Source organism: Cnephaeus nilssonii, assembly GCF_951640355.1.
Source record: "Cnephaeus nilssonii genome assembly, chromosome: 22".
Lineage (NCBI taxonomy): Eukaryota > Metazoa > Chordata > Mammalia > Chiroptera > Vespertilionidae > Cnephaeus > Cnephaeus nilssonii.
This window is the reverse complement of record NC_137093.1, coordinates 22,030,944-22,046,626: the sequence shown is the minus strand read 5'-3', so window position 1 is coordinate 22,046,626 and position 15,683 is coordinate 22,030,944. Positions and strand designations below refer to the sequence as shown.

At 50.4% G+C, this 15,683-nt stretch overlaps 1 protein-coding gene across 3 annotated transcripts in view; it reads left to right on the top strand.

The window, feature by feature from the left end:
• ACACB (acetyl-CoA carboxylase beta) overlaps positions 1-15,683 on the top strand; it is a 91,636-nt gene that overhangs the window by 35,928 nt on the left and 40,025 nt on the right. For all 3 annotated transcript variants that reach the window (XM_079763014.1, XM_079763015.1, XM_079763016.1), the window contains 8 exons: positions 4,088-4,220; positions 6,285-6,423; positions 9,519-9,628; positions 9,880-9,961; positions 11,234-11,332; positions 12,625-12,734; positions 12,840-12,950; positions 15,233-15,442. In XM_079763014.1, the coding sequence (XP_079619140.1) occupies positions 4,088-4,220; positions 6,285-6,423; positions 9,519-9,628; positions 9,880-9,961; positions 11,234-11,332; positions 12,625-12,734; positions 12,840-12,950; positions 15,233-15,442 (994 nt within the window). The remainder of the gene's footprint in view (positions 1-4,087; positions 4,221-6,284; positions 6,424-9,518; positions 9,629-9,879; positions 9,962-11,233; positions 11,333-12,624; positions 12,735-12,839; positions 12,951-15,232; positions 15,443-15,683) is intronic.

The following is a 15,683-nucleotide window of genomic DNA, read 5'->3' as shown; positions in this document are numbered from 1 at the left end:
AGCCGCAGTTTGCCGACCACGGGCCTAGGGGAAGTAAAGGGGGGAGGGAAGGCGCGGGGCGTGATCCTGGGAGGGAGAGCCATTTCTCCTTTGTTTTTTTTTTTTTTTTTTTTTTTTTTTTTTTTTTAAATATATATTTTATTGATTTTTTACAGAGAGGAAGAGAGAGGGATAGAGAGTTAGAAACATCGATGAGACAGAAACATCAATCAGCTGCCTCCTGCACACCCCCCACTGGGGATGTGCCCGCAACCAAGGCACATGCCCCCGACCGGAATCGAACCAGGGACCCTTGAGTCCGAAGGCCGACGCTCTATCCACTGAGCCAAACCGGTCTCCTTTGTTCCCCTGGCCCAGAAGTCTGTTTCCGGATCTCTGATGGGCGGAGCCTTTGGTGGTGCCACTGTGGGGGGGGGGGGGCGGGGAGGGTGGACAGACTGCAGGTTTGTAGAGGAGGTTTTTTCTCATGGGAAACTACTGGACTCGGAGACTTGATAGCAGAAAATGCCCACACCCTGCTTTCTGGTGTGATGGAAAAGAGCCCCAGGCCCGGCGACTTGCTGGCTGGCTGGGCCTCAGTTTCCTCATCCATTAAATGGAATTTCTTTTCCCTGACTTGCTTATTTGCCTCATCCTAGACAGGGCGTGCCGGCGGCGTTCTTATAATCCATCAGCTTCTCACCCACACTCTCGGCCCCCCGAACCCACTCAGCCCCAGCCCCCCAAGGTGCTGGTGACGGTCCCTGGACACACGTCTGGGTGGTTAACCTCTAACCTAATTCCTGGCAGGCAGCGGCTCCTTTGTCTGGTTGAAGAGAGTGGACTGAATATTCCTTTCGATTCTGCTCCTGTCAGAGTCCCCCCAAAGGACAGCAAAGAGATTTTCCAAAAAAAGAGATAGCAGCCCATCAAACCCCGGAGAACAGGAGGGGGAGACGAGCAACCTTTGGGGGGTTGGGAAGCGGATGGGCAAGTGGGAACTGGCTCAGCAGAACCAATTGGGCTGAGGCACAAAGCAGCAGCGAGGAAGGCTGAGAGCCCCCGGAGCTGCCCCCCTTATCCTGCTCCTTGTGGCCGGGGGCTGCCCGGTTCTACTTCAATAGGAGGCAGGAGGTTTGCTCTCTGAGAGGGAAAGGCCGATGGTCTCGGGCCTGGGGACTGACGGGCACCCAGGGGTGTGGGGCCTGTATTCCTAGCAGGAGGATAAGGGTCATTGTAGGTGTTGAATCCTGAAACTTGCCCTTCCCCCAGACCTGTCCCAACAGTTCCCCCTTCTCCCCTGCCAACCTTTCCTCCATGCAGGAGACCCAGGCACTTCCTCCCGGGGAACTGGGCCAGCGAGGGAGGACGACTTTATAGATACTTGGGGCTCCAGCCAGTTTGATTCAGTGGATAGAGCGTCAGCCTGTGGCCTGAAGGGTCCTGGGTTCGATTCTGGTCAACGTACCTCAGTTGCAGGCTCAATTCCCGGCCCTGGTCTAGGGTCGTGTGGGAGGCAGCCAATTGATGTGTCTCTCTCACATTGATGTTTCTCTCTCTCTGTCTCTCTCCCCCTTCCACTTTCTCTAAAAATCAATGGAAAAATATCTTTTGGTAAGGATTAACAACAACAACAACAAAACTGTTATTCTGTGGAGCACTTGAGATTTTAAAAGAAAAAAAAAAGATACTTGGGGTTTCAAAACACAGACCTCCCAGAGTGTAGCTCAGGGTGCACTGGCCTTACCACATTCTCAGCTCCTGTCATCAGCCCTTTCGTCCCTGCTCCTGGCCCTGAAGAAGTCACCTGACATTTGGGTGCAGTTTCTAATAGGAAGGCGGGCCCCAGACAAACAAAGGGACACAGGACACTTGGAAGAAACAGGAATCTCGTACCAGGAGAAGAGAACTTGAAAAGGCTGCCGTTAATCCTCTCATCCAGGTTGGCGAGGATGTCGCACGCAGGATGCACAAAAAGGAACATTTGCAGGCCCGAAACAGCCAGGCTCTTGGGCGGTAAGCACACGATAGCAGAAGTGAAAAACTCCCCGGAACGGTTAGGAGAGAAGGCGGGGAAGGCATTGCCCAGGAAGTAAAAGAAAAGGGATAGAAAGTAGGAGAGGGAGAAATATGTACGCTGGTGGGCCATGTCAGGAATTTCTACATCCAAGTCTTAGGACTTCTGGAAAGAGCAGAGGAAAAGGAAGCAGGGAAATCATCGAGGAAATACCTGAAGACAAAGTCCCGGACGTGAGTGTCCACATGGAAGGAGCCCAGCAGATCCTCAGCCTCAATGTTGGGAGCAGACACACATCTGAGCTTATCGCTGTGAGACGGCGAGGACAGAGGACAGAGAAGTTCCCTTAAGCTTCTGGATATGAAAGAAACAGGTCACCCATCAAGTATCAAGGGCCAGGATGGCTCTGGCTCTAGCATCCTCGGAAGCCACGACACAATGGCACCAGGCGTCCAGCACTCCGAAGGAGAAGGTTTTCCCTTCTAGAATTCCGCGTACGGCCGGTCCAGAGGGTCAACTGTGAGGGCAGAAGACAGTTCTAGAACATGTCTGGCTGCAAAACGTTTACCTCCCTGAAGACCTTATCTTAGACAGCTACTCAAGGATGTCTCCCATGGAAACAAGAGAGAAAACCGAAGAAGAGCCACACCGCTGGAGACAGGAAACAGATCCACGTTAGAATCCAGGCGACTCTGGGATGACAGTGACGAGGGAGCCCGAGCAGCCAGAAGCAGGACAGGCATGTGGGGAGGGGGGGAGGCATCGTCACGTGCCCGGCCATTGTGCCCTCCTTTTAACTGGATGAAGCTACTAGAGGACATGCCCTAGCCAAACAAGGGAGGTCACCAAGGTAGAGGGAGCCACCGGGTCCCCCAAATTAGGGAGCAGATCTCAGGGAAAGGCAACGAGAATGGAAGGGCGTCAGCAGAGGGCGGGCCCAGAGTGACAGCTGTGCAGGGGCCCAGAGAACAGCCAGGCTAGATGGGAGGAGAGGGGAGGCCTCCAGGAAGGATGTCCCCAGTGGAGAGGATCAGCTCTCTGACGTTAGCGGGAAACTGTGAGAAGGAATGAGAGGAATTAGCAACGGCGCAAGGAAAACAAGTCAATGAAAAAAAATCGTTCACTCCAGGAAAAAAAAAAAAAAAGAAAAGGAAGGAAAATCTAGTCTAACCCAGCCCTCACCTGTGGACAACAATCTCAGACTTTTAAAAAATATATATTTTATTGATTTTTTACGAAGAGGAAGGGAGAAGGATAGAGAGTTAGAAACATCGATGAGAGAGAAACAGCAATCAGCTGCCTCCTGCACACCTCCTACTGGGGATGTGCCCGCAACCAAGGTACATGCCCTTGACCGGAATCGAACCTGGGACCTTTCAGTCTGCAGGCCGATGCTCTGTCCACTGAGCCAAACCGTTTAGGGCACGATCTCAGACTCTCAAAAACACGGAACGTGAATCTCGTTGGGCCCTAGGGAGAGGCCGGGAGGAGGGCAGTGGACGGGGTGGCCACGTAAGAGCATTGATTCCTCGTCGCTCAGGGTAGGAGGGCCACAGGTGGTGGCCCAGAGGGGTGACTCACGAGGTGGCACACACATTGTTCGGAACGCCGGAGGTGCGGAAATGCCACGGGGCAGCGATTCCTCTGCTGGCGGGATCTGGAGGGGGTGGGGCAAGCAACCCCTACCTTTTTATTATACATTTTTTTGTTTTCAGTTTTAAAATGTTGGTACACACAGAAAAAGTGCATGAACGTTATCCCTGCAGTTGAACACGTCTCAAGTATTAGGATGCGATCCTCCCTCCCTGATCATAACGCTTGCACCCCTCTTCCTTGCTGCTTAGTGTTGAGTCCCTAAACGACGGGCATATCAAGTGAAAGTTAATTTCAGATGAAAAATCTAAACGTACAGCCCGGGGTGGGTCTGGGGACGGCTGCTGCTTTGTTCGTGTGCTGGCCTCTTCCTGAGTCTCCCTGGGAAATGAATGCTTCTCCGTGTGGACCTTGGTTTTATGGGTGCTGGGCACCCGACTTCCTCCCTGGCACCCCCGGCGCCCTTGCTGATGCGTGCCTGCCCTGTTCCCTCCGCAGGCCCAGCATGTCTGGACTCCACCTGGTGAAGAGGGGCCGAGAACACAAGAGGGTGGACGTGCACAGAGACTTCACCGTGGCTTCGCCAGCCGAGTTTGTCATGCGCTTTGGGGGGGACCGGGTCATTGAGAAGGTACAGATGGGGTCCCGTGCTCTGGGCGAGGCCAGGCAGGGTGGGGTGGAGAATCACCTTCAGACGGGGTGCTCATGCCACAGAGAAAGGGTGCGAGCCAGCGCTTGGTGAGCACGTGCTGCGTGCTGGGATCATGAGCTTTTCGCAGCAGGGGCGTGGACCCCTTTCACAGAGGAGGAGACTGAGGCCTCTGAGCAAGATCGGGGCCTTCACAAAGGACCCCGAAGTGCCTCTGGCAAGGGGCTGCTTTCTGGGTTATTGGGAGGGAAGTATAAAGCCCAGCCCTGCCCTCCCAGGGCCTACAGCCCCCTCAGAGGAGAGGAGACCCATGGGCGAGAATGACAGTGACGAAAGGAAACAGCTAAAATTTGCCCCTTTTTTTTGTTTTGTTAATTCTCACCCGAGGATATTTTTTCCATTGATTTTTTTAGGGAGTGGAAAGGGGGTAGGAGAGAAAGAGAGTAACATCAATGTGAGAGCATGCATAGATTGGTTGCCTCTCGCACGCACCCCGATCTTTGGTGCATGGGCCAACACTCTAACCCCTGAGCCACACTGGCCAGGGCAAACTTGCCATTTTTCAAAGGGGAGAAAGAGCGTTGAACCTGGGGCAGGAGCTCTGGGGTCTGTCTGCTGTAGCCACTCATGGGGTCTGGCATCGGGGCTCAGTTTCCCCTTCTATAAAATAGAGGCAATCACCGCTCACTTCTCTAACGAGATTTGTGTCTCAGGGCTGTTGTGAAGATCAGAGATGTAAGGGCCTTAAAATACAGGGGTGGGCAAAAATAAGTTAATAGTAATAAAAATAAATAATATAGTAATACAGAAATAATAACGTAAGAATAGACTGTGTTTCACATACTCACCGCTGTAAACCTACTTTTGCCCACCCCCGTATGGATTTGCTCTTGTCAGTCAGGGCTTTGAAGCCAGGCGCCTAATTGTTTCAGGAACTGTCTAATGCCACACAGCAAGTTCGTGATAAAAACAAGAAGTGAAACTAGGACCCGTTCTGTTACGCTCTATTGCTGGGGACAGCCAGCATTACTGCCTTTCCTTACCAAATCGGGGCCCTTTAACCTTCAGCATGCAGAGGCAGCATGGTGGGGGGTGGAGTTCAGAGCTCAGGCCAGACTGAGGAGGGCTCGGGTCCCAGCTCTGCCACTTACTAGCTGTGTGACCTTGGGCAAGTGCCTTAACTCCTCTGAGTTTTAATGTCTTCACTCCCAAATAGGGATAATAATACAATCTCTTTCAAAGGGCTGTTGCGAAGATGAAATGAAATACATTGTACTGTAGCTTAGTACATCCTAAACACTCAAAAAAATGTTAAGTGACCACGATGGCGCCAAACAGAGGCATCAAAAATCATTTATTCATCCATCCATCCATTCATCATCTGTCCATCCATCCATCCATCCATCCACCCATCCATCCATCCATCCAGTCATCCATCCATCCACCCATCCACCCATCCACCCATCCATCCATCCATCCATCCATCCATCCATCCATCCATCCATCCAGTCATCCATCCATCCATCCATCCATCCATCCATCCATCCATCCATCCAGTCATCCATCCAGTCATCCATCCAGTCATCCATCCATCCATCCATCCATCCATCCATCCATCCATCCAGTCATCCATCCATCTATCCATCCATCCATCCAGTCATCCATCCATCCATCCACCCATCCATCCATCCAGTCACCCATCCATCTATCCATTTATCCATCCATCCATCCATCCATCCATCCATCCATCCATCCATCCATCCAGTCATCCATCCACCTATCCATCCACCCATCTATCCAGTCATCCATCCATCTACCCACCCAGCCATCCATCCGGCCATCCATCCATCCATCCATCCATCCATCCATCCATCCATCCATCTGTTTATCCATTCATTCAGACTTAGAGCACCCGCTCTGTGCGGGGCTGTGTGCTCCAGGTACTCCAGGAGCCTCTGCAGCCATGAAATGGACCCCAGGGTGGCACGCAGCCTCCGTTGCAGGTAGATGTGCAGCTCTAGTCCCTTCCTTCGTTTCCTTGTCCAGGTGCTCATCGCCAACAACGGCATCGCCGCCGTGAAGTGCATGCGCTCCATCCGCAGGTGGGCCTACGAGATGTTCCGAAACGAGCGGGCCATCCGGTTTGTAGTCATGGTGACTCCAGAGGACCTCAAGGCCAACGCAGGTATTTGGGCCTTCATTCCCTCCCCTCCCACCCCGCCATGCCCTGTCCTTACCTGCCCTCACCTGCACCTACCCGGGCAAGTCCATTCTGGACCCCAAACAGCCTTCCAGGCTGTCTGTCTCCTGAGCCTGCAGTTATTTGTCTTTTCTTCTTCATTTAATTAAAATGTCTGCTGACAACAAGAATGACCTCTGTGTCTTAAAAAAGTGCAAATGGCTCCCATGCAAAGCGGATTCCCATCTGTGAGCGCTGTCCATGTGGCCACAGATCGCTGTCTCTCCCTCCAGATGTGTTTTCTTGCATATGTATCACTGTATTTCAATGATCTGTTCTTCCATTTGCCTATTCATTTACTGTCTTTCTGTCTACTAGCCTAGATCATTCTACTAGTGTTTGTATTGGACAATTTGCTTTTTATCCAGAACAACGTATCCGTTTACAGACTCCTCTCCTCACAGCGGCAAACTGACCTTTTAAAAACACAGCTCAGGTCCTGTGGCCCCTCCTGAAATGCTCCAGAGGCTGCAGTGCTGTCCTGAGCACCAGCAACCTCAGTCCTGTCCCCTGAACCCCACCTCCCCACCTTGGGCACACGCCCCAGGCTCTGCCCTGCACGATGCAGCCTCCTTTTAACTCACAAGGAACAGAGAGGACAGGTTTGATGTTTGCTCCCTTTTCTAGATGAGACAGTTGAGGCACGGGGACATAAATCACTTGCCCCGGGTCAAACAAAAGGTATGCGACTATTCTTTTCCAAGGGAGAGGCAAAATGCGTGTGAGACCTCTAAGAATAGCTATTTCGGATGCATTGATTCAGACTGAAGCCCAAATAGTGTTCGGATTAGGATACAAAAGCAAGGGGGTAGTTATGAGAAAGGGGAGGGGAATAATTACATTTCAATTGGTGCAGATTCTATAGTGATGTTAATTCTAAACCATGCTTTTAATCTTCAGTCCGGTAGTCATAATAACCGCTTTCTTGTTATCTCTGCAAACAGTTTCTTTTTTGCAACACAGTGTTGTCCTGGGCCCAGTCCAAAGGTTATTTTTCCCTTTTCAACATTCCAAACATTTGAGGCAGAAGATGTGAAAGGCAGTTCCTCTTGCTTGGCAGCTCCGGCTCCATTTTTAAAGTGGTTCCGTTTATTATTATCATATTTTATTTATTTTTGTTAATCCTTATCTGAGAATATTTCCCCCCCATTGCTTTTCAGAGAAAGTGGAAGGCAGAGAGGGAGGGGGAGAGAGAGAGAGAGAAAGAAACATCTATGTGAGAGAGACACATAGACTGGATGCCTCCCAAACGCACCCCAACAGGGGGCGGGGCGTGAACCTGCAACCCAGGTAACATGCCCTTGACCAGGAATCGAACCCTTGATCCTTGGGTGCATGGGCCGACCCTCTAACCATTGAGCAACACCGGCCAGGGCCACTCATTATTTCTTTGACATGACAAGGCTGGAGCGCAGGGCTGTCTGAGTCCACAGCCTTAGCCCGTGAGGTTTCCCGTCATGCTCAGGCGGAAGTCCCAGACCCTGTCGGCCTCAACTCCTGCTGGCCTCCCGGTGCCATCGCATGCCTCGCGCCCTTCCTCCCTGGGTCCCAGTCGCTCTGGCCTCCTCAGTTCCTGGACGGGCCTTGCTGCTTCCTGTCGCAGAGCCCTGGGGCGTGCTGGACCCTTTTCTGACTGTTTTTCCCTGAAGCTCACTGCACAGCAGGCCTCACCCCTCCCTGCCCGACCTTCCTTCCGGTCTCCTCTCCTCCCTGCGCATCACAGAGCCCAGGCCTGTTTGTTTGCTTGTCCATCTCCTCCCACAGGAGAGAGAAACTCGGTGAGGAGGGGGCTTGTCTGACTCCCCACTTCATGATCTCTGGCACCTCCGCAGCGGCTTGTTTTAGGACCTCTTCCTTGGAGTGGAAAGAGCATGAATATGTTAAAATCAAAACATTGACTTCCTATCCCATGGATGAGACTTGAGGACATGATGCTGAGGGAAATAAACCCGTCCCAGAAAGACAAACATCGTTTGTCTGATTCCACTTATATGAGGTCCAGACAGAGGTCGAAATCTGAGAGCCAGAAAGGAGAATGGTGGCCGCCAGGGCAGGGGAGGGGCAGGCGAGCTGTTTCATGGCACAGTGTTAAATGGGTGAGCTGGAAGAGATCTGGAGCTCTGTTTCGCAACAATAAAAACAGACTTATCGCGACTGGCCTGCACACTCCCAACAGGAGCAAGAAGGTCCATTTTATGTTTGTTTTTTGCCATGATTAGAAGCACACACTATATCTTTTTTTTTTTTAACCTTCACTGGAGGATATGCAAACATTGTATTCTTTCATGGGAAAACAATGCAAAGATACTAGTTAAGGAGTTTGAAATAAAACCCTACCTCTAATCTCACTACTTGATAACTTGCTTCTTTCTTTTTGTTGTTCCCACACACACATATTTTTTAAAAAAATATATATTTCTTTATTGATTTCAGAGAGAAGGGAGAAGGAGAGAGAGAGAGATAGAAACATCAATGATGAGAGAGATTCATCGATCAGCTGCCTCCTGCACGCCCCCCTGCATGTGCCCCTGGCCGGAATTGAACCTGGGACCCCTCAGTCCGCAGGCCGATGCTCTATCCACTGAGCCAAGCCGGCTAGGGCTATTATATATATATATATATATATATATATATATATATATATATATATATATGTATATATATATATATTTTATTCAGAGAGGAAAGGAGAGGGAGAGAGAGAGAAACGTTGATGATGAGAGAGAATCGTCCATCAGCTGCCTGTTGCACGGCCCCCACGGGGGGGTGAGCCCGCAACCCGGGCATGATCCCTGACCGGGAATCGAACCCGGTTCATAGGTCGATGCTCCAAGCCACACCGGCCTGGCTAAACACACGTATTTTTACATAGAGAAAGTCATGTTCAGTTTTCTTCTGATTATCACACGGGTCTGTCCGGTGTCGCCCTAGACTCGTCCTGGTTATGCTTTCATTGGCCGTACGTGGGTGCGTCTTGCAGATTTCCCACGGCCGACTCCAGCCTCTCTGCTCTTCTTCCTCTTCTCTCCCTTCCACCCCAGAGTATATCAAGATGGCAGACCAGTATGTCCCCGTCCCGGGGGGGCCCAACAACAACAACTACGCCAACGTGGAGCTGATCGTGGACATCGCCAAGAGGATCCCCGTGCAGGTAGGTTGGACGGCGCCCCAGTCTGCCCCCGGGGGTGATGCCCTGGGCCCCGGGGCAGCTGGATTCCGCCCTCGGAAGGGGCAGAGGAGCCGGGTCCTAGAGACTCTGAAATCCAGGGCTGATGTGACCCAGCAAGGAGCTCTCGGTGTGCGATGGGCGGGGGTGGGGTGGGGGGGGTGGGGGGGTGGAGAGGCGGGGAGTGGGGGGCTGGTTGTGAAGAAAGATCTCCATTCTTGCCTCTGTGTTTGCAGGCGGTGTGGGCTGGCTGGGGCCATGCTTCTGAAAACCCCAAACTTCCGGAGCTCCTGTGCAAGGACGAGATTGCTTTCTTAGGTAGAGTGTGTCTCCCGCCGATACGGGGGGATTGGGGCATTGACGGGTCCGATTCTCTTCACGTGCAGCCCTGTAAGGTGGGGGGTCAGTTCGGTATTTCCACGTCACATATTCATGGTTAGGAGTAAGCCAGTCCAGGGGCGGGAGGGCACCTGGGTAGGTTGGTGGGCCCAGGGAAATGGAGCCGTTACCATGGTTTCCACCGTGGAATGATGCTGGGGCAAGCTGACCCTGCTCGTGTTCCTGTTGGTATTGAGATGCCAGCCGTGTTCAGATTTATCACTAGGTTTGGAGGTGACATTTTTTACAAGGCCACACCTTTTGGGGGGCTGTTCTCAGGCCTTTGGAATGCCTTAGCCCCTTGGGACCAGAGCCCCTCATCGGCCTGGGCGAGTCTAATTTTGAAGAAGTGGCGTTAGAAGAAGTTTAAGTTTAAAAAATTTGGCTCTCAAAAGAAATTTCAATCGTTGTACTGTTGATATTTGGCTCTGTTGACTAATGAGTTTGCCGACCACTGGTTTAGGGGACTCGTTCAGCATTCACTTACCTCTGGGGCCACCACACAGACTTATGTATGAAGCAGCTCAGTGCACATCAGCACCTGCTGTTCCAGAGCTCAGCCCGGTGACCTGTGCCCACGAGGCTTTTTCTGTCCATGGTCTCTGATTGGCTGTCACACAGGATTCTCCTTCTCCTTTAGCTTCTCTGGAGGTTGGTGGTCCAGCCCACAAGCTGGCAAGCTGTACAGCTCGCAGGCCGAATCCGGCCCACTGCCTGCCTTCTGTAAATACAGTTTTGTTGAAACACGGCCCTGCTCATTCACTTACGGATTGCCCGTGGCTGCTCTCACCCACACTGGCAAAGTTGCATATGAGTGGCAGAGAGCAGCAGGCCACACAGCTGCGTATATTCCCCATCTGGTTCATTCTAGGAAAAGTCCGCTCACCCGTGGTCTAGTTTTTTGGGTGCTGGCTGGCCCTCTTGGTCTCGCTTTTTGGCCTCCCCCGCCCCCCCAAAGTGAATTTTGTGTATGCCCCGTAGCTTAGGTTACAGCTCAGACCAGGCGCACAGTCCACGTGTGCTGCAAGTTGAGTGATGACGTAGCAGATGAACAGACTGTTTGCTGCCTTGACTTGACCTTAAACTCCTCGAGAGCTTGGCCCTGAGTATTGTTCTTTCCCTGAGCACTCGGTCAGCCCTCGGCGGTGAGGGACTTGTGGCTGACTCGGTTCTGCCCCCCCCCCCCCCCCCGCTTTATCCCCCATCCCTCAGGCCCTCCCAGCGAGGCCATGTGGGCCCTGGGAGACAAGATCGCCTCCACCATCGTGGCCCAGACGCTGCAGGTTCCAACACTGCCCTGGAGCGGAAGCGGTAAGGGACCCCAAGCTTCACACGGGGGGACTCCTCGGCCCAGTGCTGCTAATGTGAGCAGAGGGGGTGACAGGGTGTGCGTTTTAACTCTTTCATTTAAAAATTTAAAGCTATTGAACACGTGGCACAGTTGCATTGTAGACAACTTGGAAAATAAATATGAGACATGCAGAAAAGAAATAGGAATCATTTATAATCCTATGACTCCGTGTTGAACACTTGTTGCATTTTGGGTATCTGTCTACCTTCCCATCCTTTTTTCTAAGCACGTCCTTTAAAAAACCCAGAGATCTTATATTTGCTAGTTTGGGACTTATTTTTTTTCTCACTAATCTTTCTATGTCAATAAATATACTTTGCAACATTTAAAATGCCTGCCTAGGATTATATCATATACCATGATTTACTTAACAGCCCTCTCTAGTTATACATTTAGGTTGTTTCCAGTTTATTTTGTTCTAACTTAAAAACCACTAACAGTAACGGAGGCTTGATCATCTCATGTTTAAATGTCTATGTACATTTTAATCATTTCCTTAGGATAAATTTCTTATAGTGGGGTTTCTAAGATACATTTTTATATAAAAATAAACAGGAAAAAAGTCTTAGGACTTTTCAATTTGATTTTTTCTTCTAAAGATTGAATTTTAAATTTGGGATGGGAAGTGGTTTTTTTTGTTTGTTTTGTTTTTTGTTTTTAAATCTTCACCGGGTATTGGAAAATAATGATTCACATATTAATGACTCCATAGCGTAGAACTGGGATTTTTTTTAAAGATTCAGGTTAATGCGGCATTCTTGGTAGAGTCAGTCTGAATTTCTTATTGTTTTTTAATCCTCAACCGAGGATATGTTTCAATGGATTTTTAGAGAGAGTGGAAGGGACGGGGAGAGACAGAGAGAGAAACATCGATGTGAGAGAGACCCATAGAATGGTTGCCTCCCACCTGTGCCCCGACCAGGGCTGGAGATCCAACTTACAGCCCTGGTATGTGGCCTTGACCAAAACTGAACATGGGACCCTTCAGTCCGCAGGCCGATGCTCTGTCCACTGAGCCAAACCGGCCAGGGCTCAATCTGTATTTCTTAAGCTTGATTTCCCCATTCAGGGTTGAGTCGGTCCTTAAGAAAATGAAAAGCCATTCATTAATTGAGCTGAAGGACTGTGTCCGTGTTCCGCTGGTCCAGAGGCCAGGCCTAGAGCAGCTCTGGCGAGTCAGGGCCTCGCGGTTTCTGTGTTGTGTGTGCCCCTGCCGTCCGTGCACGATTCCGCTTCCTTTGCGACTCTCCAGGCCTGACGGTGGAGTGGGCAGAGGATGGCCTGCAGGAGGGGAAGAGGATCAGCGTCCCGGAAGACGTGTACAGCCAGGGCTGTGTGAAGGACATAGAGGAGGGCTTGGAGGTAAGCCGGAGCCTAGGGGGGACCGGGTGCCGGGACGTCCCCCTGTCCTGGTGGCGGTGGACACGCCTAACTTCTAAAGGGGGCTGTCTGTCCTCTGCCTCCCAGGCAGCAGAAAGAATTGGTTTCCCGCTGATGATCAAAGCGTCCGAAGGCGGTGGAGGGAAAGGGATCCGGAAGGCGGAGAGTGCCGAGGACTTCCCCATCCTGTTCCGACAGGTGAGTGCGCCCGCGCGTTTTTTCGTCTTTGGGAATGGTCTCTAGTCGTGTGTTGGCCAGCAGATTCTTTCTGCTTCTTTTTAAACGGTTTAAATATATTTGTATTGATTTCAGAGAGGAAAGGAGAGGGAGAGGGAGAGAGAAACATCAGTGATGAGAGAGAATCATTGATCGGCTGCCTCCTCTAGGCCCCACACTGGGGATCGAGCCCGCAACACGGGCATGTGCCCTGACCGAGAATCGAACTGAGACCTCCTGGTTCAGAGGTTGATGCTCAACCCCTGAGCCACGCCGGCCAGGCCAGATTCTTCCTATGAGCATGATGTGCCACAGCTGTGAGGGCGTGGGCAGCAGGGGAATGTGGCTGTGCGGTGTCATCTTTCGAAGCAAATGTGTGCATGTCACTCAGAAGTCCCTGGTGCGTGTGCATCGTTGTACCATTTCCCTGGATGTTGAAGTCCATGAGTCAATGTGTGTGTAAACGGCTTCAGGCATGCAGGGTCGGAATATCTGTTTCTGACTAGATTTGTCTATCAAGAGAGGGGATGTTTTGTAAATTGTAGCAGTCTTGGTATTTTTAATGTTTCCAGATGGTCCCTTTTTATTGCAGGAACTATATGGTTGAACCTGAACAACCTGGGTTTCAACTGGGTGGGTCGAATTACACATGGATTTCTTTCAGTAGCTACATTAAAAAAATTTTTGGAGATTTTCAACAACTTGAAAGATCTCATAGACGAACTGCATCACCTAGAAATATTGAAAAATGAGTAAAAAGTATGTCATGAATGCATAAAAAATATATATACTAGACTATTTTATCATTTACTACCATAATATATACACATACATGTTCAGTTGACTACTTACGTTAGCAGTAAAGTCAATAGTAAGCTATTAGTAGTTAAATTGTTGGGGAATCAAAAGTTTTAAGTAGATTTTCGACTGCATGGGGGTTGGTGCTCATAACCCCTCATTTGTTCAAGGGTCAACTGTGATTGTATATTTACTTAATTATAGCCGGTTTTCCACTATTAAAACATTATGCTTATTTTTGACAATGTTTAAAAAATTATGCTGGCATTCTTTTTTTTTTTTTTTTAAATTCTCACCTGAGGATATTTTTCTTATTGATTTTAGAGAGAGAAAAGGGGGGAGAGAGAGAGGGAGAAACATTGATGTGAGAGAGAAACATCCAGTCAGTAGCCTCCCAAACGCGCCCTGAGCTGGGATTGAACCCAATACCTTTTGGTGTACAGGACGATGCTCCAACCAACGGAGCCACCCGGCCAGGGCCAGTAACTTAAAAAAAATTATTTGTATCAATTAATTAATTTATATTTATTCAGAGAGAGAGGGAGGGAGGGAGAGAGAGAAACATCGATACGAGAGTGAAACATTGATGCACACACAACCCCTCCCCCAGACCATATGCCCCCTCTGGGAATTGAACCGGCAACCCTTACATGCATGGGACGATGCCCAACCAACTGAGCCACCCTGGCCAGGGCATTTTTAAAATAATTAAAATGTTTTCAATTATAGTTGGTGTACAATATTATATTAGTTTCAGGTTACAACATAGTCATTAGACATTTATATGATTGATGAAGTGATCACCCTGGTAAGTGTTAGTACCCATCAGACACGATGGCAGTACTAATTCTCAACAACTTTAACTCTTGACAGTATCTTAAACTCTTAACCCAGCGGTTCTCAACCTTTTTAATGCTGCGACCCTTTAATCCAGTTCCTCATGTTGTGGTGACCCCCAACCATAAAATTATTTTCGTTGCTACTTCATAACTGTAATTTTGCTACTGTTATGAGTCATAATGTATATATCTGTGTTTTCCGATGGTCTTAGGCGCTACAGCAGTGGTTCTCAACCTGTGGGTCGCCTAAGACCATCGGAAAACACAGATACTTACATTACGATTCATAACAGTAGCAAAATTACAGTTATGAAGTAGCAACGAAAATAATTTTATGGTTGGGGGTCACCACAGCATGAGGAACTGTATTAAAGGGCCGCGGCATTAGGAAGGTTGAGAACCGCTGTAAATTGTACCCAACTCTCAACAGCACATTATCTGTAGGAGATGGGGTTGTGGGGAAATTTCACTGTCTACGTTATGTATTTTCACACCGTTGGATTTAAAGCACCGAGAATGTCATGTCTTGAACACGTTACACGAGACTAGAGGACCGTGGACGTCACTGCCGCCGACTCTGGTCTCTGCGGAGAACTTCCTGTTGCAGCGGCTCTGCCTTCCCCGCAGGTGCAGAGCGAGATCCCGGGCTCCCCCGTCTTCCTCATGAAGCTGGCCCAGCACGCCCGGCACCTGGAGGTGCAGATCCTCGCCGACCAGTACGGCAACGCCGTGTCCCTGTTCGGGCGGGACTGCTCCATCCAGCGGCGCCATCAGAAGATCATCGAGGAGGCGCCCGCCACCATCGCCACCCCAGTCGTGTTCGAGTTCATGGAGCAGGTGGGCTCTGCGGGGCTGGGTGTGGGGGGCAGCGCAGGGGGGGCCGTCCCAGCTCAGAGCCAGCGAGAGCTCCCCGTGGTCCGAGTTGCTAACGTGGGCTGGGTGCCCCAGAAGGAACCGGGGGCCCCTCGTGGACGTGATTTCAGCCTGGCGTGGGTCGATCAGCGTATGAGCTGTGTGGTCCCCGAGGAATTGACACAGAGCAGGTCCTCCGTCTGCCTTTGGCGGGGGAACTGAGAAG